General features: G+C 42.2%; 1 protein-coding gene across 1 annotated transcript in view; it reads right to left on the bottom strand.

Moving 5' to 3' along the window:
• LOC111088670 overlaps nt 1-5,048 on the bottom strand; it is a 15,356-nt gene extending 10,308 nt beyond the window's left edge. Inside the window, exon 1 of the mRNA XM_022399403.1 lies at nt 4,687-5,048. Within this exon, the coding sequence (XP_022255111.1) occupies nt 4,687-4,908 (222 nt within the window). The 5' untranslated portion in view covers nt 4,909-5,048. The remainder of the gene's footprint in view (nt 1-4,686) is intronic.
• Between the last annotated feature and the right edge of the window lie 1,109 nt (nt 5,049-6,157).

Here is a 6,157-nt window from a genome sequence, read left to right as displayed (position 1 = left end):
GGACAGTACCAACTGTATCCACTATAAGAATTCAGTAAGTCATAGTCAATGAAAGCTATGACTAATGTCAATAATAGACTAAATTTATAATTTTCCTATACTCAAAATGTATTTCCGATAGGTACTTCCCACCTCTCACAAGATTAGTTATTCTCGTTCATTGCTGCCCTCTATATGCAAACCTTTTTTTATTTCGCGTGCCATAAGCTTTCCACTCCCCCCTAATGATTCCAACGTATCTCTCATGCAAATCGTCGTGCGTCACTTCTCCATCAATAGGAGAATAGTACACTCACGTGACGCATGTGACTCCCTCTATGTTCCTCTACCGAACTAACATTTCGAAGTTTGGCAAACGACGGAAGCAGCGGGAGTGAGTGGGGAGGAAAGGTGGGAAGTGTGAGAGGAGGGAAGTACCTATCGGTTTGTTTTGTTCGTTTGTTTTGAATTTCGCGCAAAGCTACACGAGGGCTATCTGCGCTAGCCGTCCCTAATTTAGCAGTGTAAGACTAGAGGGAAGGCAGCTAGTCTACACCACCCACCGCCAACTCTTGGGCTACTCTTTTACCAACGAATAGTGGGATTGACCATCACATTATAATGCCCCCACGGCTGAAAGGGCGAGCATGTTTGGTGGGACGGGGATTCGAACCCGCAGATTGCGAGTCAAGCGCCCTAACCACCTGGCCATGCCTGGCCAGTACCTACCGGAAATACATTTCCAGTATAGGACCGGTGCAAGGGAAGAACAGATGTACCCCCCCCCCAAAAAAGCATCTGATAGATACCTCTGTAGATGAGAGCGTCAAATCTGAAAAGGGGAACCACACCACTTCCGATCCAGATATAACTCTTCACCCATATGTGGAATATGTAAGAAATCATGGTGGAAAATGAGAGGAGCACACCTGAGTGAGAGAGAATGTGGTAGGAAAGTGATCCTAACTGGAGAAAGATATAATAACTCAATCCCACAATAAGAAAAGTGGGTAAACTAGGATGTGTCCCATGGTGTAGAGTGGCTAGGGCATGGTGGACCATACTCTGTAAGTCAACTACATCCAAAACCTCCTCGCTGGGTACCGACATCCACGGGAGGGTAAGATGAGGATCATACTGTCTTCACCCAAGAACCGGGGTATTGTGAACCACTCTGATTCCTGGGTATTACACAGGATTAACTCTTAAAGGGAAGTCTATCACATGCAATCAACTCCTGTGGCCGTGACACAGGTCGGGACTATCCAAAGGGCAATAACATCCACGTAATAAGAGTGAATGAGGAAGAGCCAAGGATAGAACCATAATAATCACATGTATCCCTGCTGTAACCCACAACACAGAAGGAGGAAATCGAGGGAGGAAGATAGACAAATTTAAACCTATGTGAGGACTTATGTTGATTGGTTCACTCGAAATCCAAAACCAGCCTTTGGAGTACCAACATCCAAACAAGGGTAGTATGAGGGCTCCCAATTGAAGGGGTGAACTGCATTTTGACATCTCACTCTGTTGTATGGTTAATTGCAAATCGGAAGACATTACGTCATCTGCACTGGCAGAACACCATTGCCCTACTCTGAACTGAATGGTTATGACCATCTTATGTGGAACCCATCCAGCAGGTTGCCTCCATGATCGATCATCCCAGTGGCTTGAAACTGGTAAGTGGTAAGAACACCCCTACTCCACTAGAAGAAAAGGGGGGCTGAGAATGCATTGGAGAGCCCAAAGGAACGTCGACACTCGAGACAGTGCAATGGTTGATCACAAAACCCTATTTTGAAAAGAAGACCATACTGATTTATTCAATCGAACCATGGCAGGAATGGGCAGCTATCCCTTTCTGCTTTACCCATGAAGTCCATGTATGATATAGTCCGTGACAGACCAATTTTTGAAGCAAATATTGTGAGGTATTCACCTACAAGCAATCTTGTGAAATGCCCCATTTTAAAGGTGAGTGTGCAAAGCCATGAAAAGGAAAAAGCTATTCAACATGGTGTACAGTGCAGATTTAGAGTTGAAGAATACCTTTTCAGGTACCACTCCCCACAGAGTGGGATCCATGTAATGAAGGTATGAAGAATAGGTCCTGAAAGAAAAGTATTAATAAAGACTTACTCAGTGTCAGACTTGCACCAAAGCCTAAAGTACACACAGGTGGAAGGCGAAAACCCTAGGAAGCCAAAACTGTGATATGACGTAAATAATAGTAGATGAACATGTTAGGGTTGGTCCACATGCCCAGTTATAGGATTTCCTCCAAAGGTTAATGAAGACGAGAAGCAAGGGAAAAGGTGAGGTGTCAGATTTGATGAGAGGTAACACAGAACAAAGTACAGTGAGAAGGGGACAAGGAGGAACAAGCCAATGGGATCAAATGATGAACCCAATTAGTGAGGGTAAAAGGGGAGGGTTCTCTGGATGAAGAGGGTTGCCGTGGGATAAAGAGACGGGAACGGGAACCACGGAAGGAAGCCATGCAGGCAATATAACAATAAAGGACATGCACAGGACATAGAAATCTATCTGGACTGGGATGTGGGTAGAGATGAGCAACATAGGAAAGTGAAATAGGCGAAAAGGATGAGTTACCTTCATGAGTCAATGAGGTTTTGGGAAGGAAGGAATGATCTGTATAAAGGAAAAGATAGTTATGGTGGTAAAGTGTGTGTGTAATGTCAATGGTGAACAAGTCAGACTGTGGACACCCACAGTCCAAAAGGAAAAGGAAATACACCTTAAAGGAACAGGTGAAACAAAGAATGCAAGGGAATAGGTTTGAACAGAGGTAAAATAAGGGAATAGAGAACCACATTGATGTTCCAATATGGAAGAGCAGGTCACCAAGGAGGTCGACGAATCCAGAAGGAATGGATTAACGTAATAAGGATGAGTGAAAGAAAAACCCTGTGGTAATGAGAAAAACAAAAGGTATTGGATAAAGCTGCCTGATATCCTAAAATCGAGGAGACCACAAAAAGCCACGTGAGAAACTTGGAGACACCAGCAACAGGAAATTCCCAAGCCTGGGCCCATGTGTGAAAGACCTTCCATTTTCGCCAATACACTTTCATGGAGGAAGGACAGATGGATTGAGCCAAATGAAAACCTACACAAGGGAGAAACCAGATCTCCTTGTCAAGGACTGGACAAAAGCCAGATGTAAAAATGGAGGATGTGAAATGTGGAATGCAGAACCAGTGACTGGGATTATTAAAGGAGGTCAGGTAATAATGGAAGTGGTACAGGAGGGAATAATTGTAGTTGGAGTAAATGAGGAAACCATGGTTGAGCCAGCCAGTAGGGAGTTATCAGAAGGACCCGGCACAGTGTGGCAAGGATAAGGGAAACTACCCAGTGAAGCAATTGGATACAATGATAAACATATAGGAATTTATGTGACCAATCTTGGCTGAAGGACCTTTAGCCAAAGCCTTAGGATGAGGTACTGGGGACCAAAAGAAGGGTAACTGGTGATTTAGGGCAGTGGTGAATGCAAGGTTCCACTGATTGTGCAAAGCTCACTGAAGAGAGTACATGTGTGCACAGCCAAGGGGGATTAGCATTGTCATAGAAGCCAACATCATCCAAAGCGACAGAACCTCACATGCAGAAAATAAGGGAGCAGATAGGGCATGGTGAACTGACAATTCCAAAGAACAGAGTCGGAGAGGAGAAGGTTGGGCCCAATTGAGGTGAGTGATGAAAAAGAAACCCAAATGAAAGGTATTAGGTAGGATGCATGAAGGACTTCTCCAATTTGATCAACCAGCCTACCCGAGCAGCTTCGAGAAGGAGCTGATGGGTATGACTGGCCAACTCCTGTTCAGAATGGACCAGAAGTAGCCAGTCATCTGTGTAAAAATTAAAATGCAGCCCCAGGGCAAGAAGATGAAAAGCAAAAGCTCTAACCACCTGACAGAAAACATAAGGTGCAGAAGCTAGCCCGAAGGTAAGGGCTGGTAAATGGAAGGACAGGAAACGGGAATTGATGCCATACTTGGCTCCAACTGAGATTAATGGGCAACCAGATGAGAAAGAGTAGATTGTTGCTGGACAGATGCCACCCGAGACTCCAAGGACTCCAGGCCTGTATCAAAGACAAAATGTCTTAAAAATGGAGTCATATGCAAATCCCGGAGATAAGGATCAGGTAAACGAGTTCTCGATAAAACAGCATCACGACCTAAAAGGTCCCAACAACAGATAAACCACGTTTGTAAAGCCAGAACCGAGGACGACAAACGAATCAATGTAGAGGTAAGGAGGAAGAGGATGTCCCCAGAAAACCCCTCAGGATTTCTGTGAAGAGCCTGAGGCAGGAGATGGATTGTGGAAAGGTACTCCAAAAGAGTAGTGAGGGTAAGACGGAGGCAGAAAACTTGGACATGGGTTAGACTATCGGGAGATTCGGAGCCCGCCCCCAAAAGGGGAAAACCGAACCCAACAGTTTGTCGAGACATAGACTGTCAGCCCTCTGATATGCGAGGGAAAATTGATCCGAAGCCCGTGGAGTACGAGGCATACTAATGGCATCGCCCAACTAAGAGGTGAATTGTTCAACATGAAACCGAATGTCGGGAGATGGGGAGGAAATGAAATAGGGTTGGGAAGTATATTCATGCAGTAATGAAGGACGCAGGTAATAAGATATGGGAACAAGGGATAAACATAACATACCTGAGAAATAATGTCCGAAAAAACCGTGGAAGGCCGAACTGAATCCTCAGAAAGGGTATCGGAAGGCATGGCAAATTCAGGAGGTGGGAACAGGCGACCAAAGTCCTTGTCAGCCTGCCCAAGTTCCACAACTTCAGGAGAAAGTGGGGCAATGTCTGGAGGTAGAGATTGAACCATATAACGTTCAGTCTCCCTGTGAATAAACATGGACAAATTTCCCATGGTAAAGCGTCTGTCAAATGTGAGACCTAAAGTCGTGACATTAACCGATATTTCTTATTTTCATTTGTCATCATCTTTTTTCAATAGGCCTAGCGCCTACTTAATTCTAGCAGTAACTATAATTTTATCATCATTTGATAGGGCAAAACAATCTTCACGATCTTTGACTACCTATTTTATTATTATTCTACGCAAAATTTATAAAGCTTTAGAATACACTGTATAAACTAGTAACCCATGTTTGCCATCTTATAAAAAAGTAAATAAATAAGTATTAGGAAGCAATTTATTGGTTAAAAAAAAGCTATGTACAGCTGGCTACTGAACTTGAAAAAGGGAACGAAACAAGATAGGGATAGAAGTGGACATATCACTTTATCTATCGAAAGCTTGGTATTTGAATAGAATCTCAGCTTTCATTGTTATAACTTTTCTTTATTTAACTTTGGAATGCCGCTTTTATGACTATTTTACAATAGAGTAACATTTTACGATTGGAAATTCTGGCTTTATTTATTTTGCCAGTGAGGAGGCCAGTAAAGTAGGGATTTTATTTCCCATGTAAAGTCGAACCAGCTTAGTCTGCTATGTGATTATTAGCCGGATCAAGTGATATGTCCACTTCCATCCCTATCTTGTTTGGTTCCTTTTTTTCAAGTTTAGTAGCCAGCCCTACATAGCTTTTTTTATTTAGCATAATATTTTTCCTTATACTGTAAATAATACAGTATGAGATAGTCAATATTAGTGATGTAAATAATACAGCCAAAAATCTACCATGACAGATACAAACATTTTAAATAATACAGCTAAACATGGTCAATAACAGCTATGACCAATATATATAAATACAGCAAAACATTGTGTGTGATAGCTATGACTAATATAAATAATGTAGTAAAACATGACTAGTAACATCTATTACCAATTTAAAAAATACAGCAAAATATAGTCAATGACAACTATGACCTGTATGAATTATACAACAAAATATGATCAGTGACAGCAATGACCAAACTAAATAGAACAGAAAACATTGTCAGTGTCAGCTATGGCCAATGTATTTACTTTAAACAAAACATGGTCATTGACAGCTATGACCCATGTAAATAATACAGGGAACATAGCCAGTGACAGCTATGACCCATGTAAATAATACAGCTAAAACTTCACACTGACAGCCATGAGCAAGGTAAATAATACATCAAATCACAGTTAGTAACAGCTGTAACTTATTTAAATAATACAG

This window comes from Limulus polyphemus, unplaced genomic scaffold, assembly GCF_000517525.1.
Source record: "Limulus polyphemus unplaced genomic scaffold, Limulus_polyphemus-2.1.2 Scaffold4209, whole genome shotgun sequence".
Classification (NCBI taxonomy): domain Eukaryota; kingdom Metazoa; phylum Arthropoda; class Merostomata; order Xiphosura; family Limulidae; genus Limulus; species Limulus polyphemus.
This window is presented reverse-complemented; position numbering and strand designations above follow the sequence as displayed.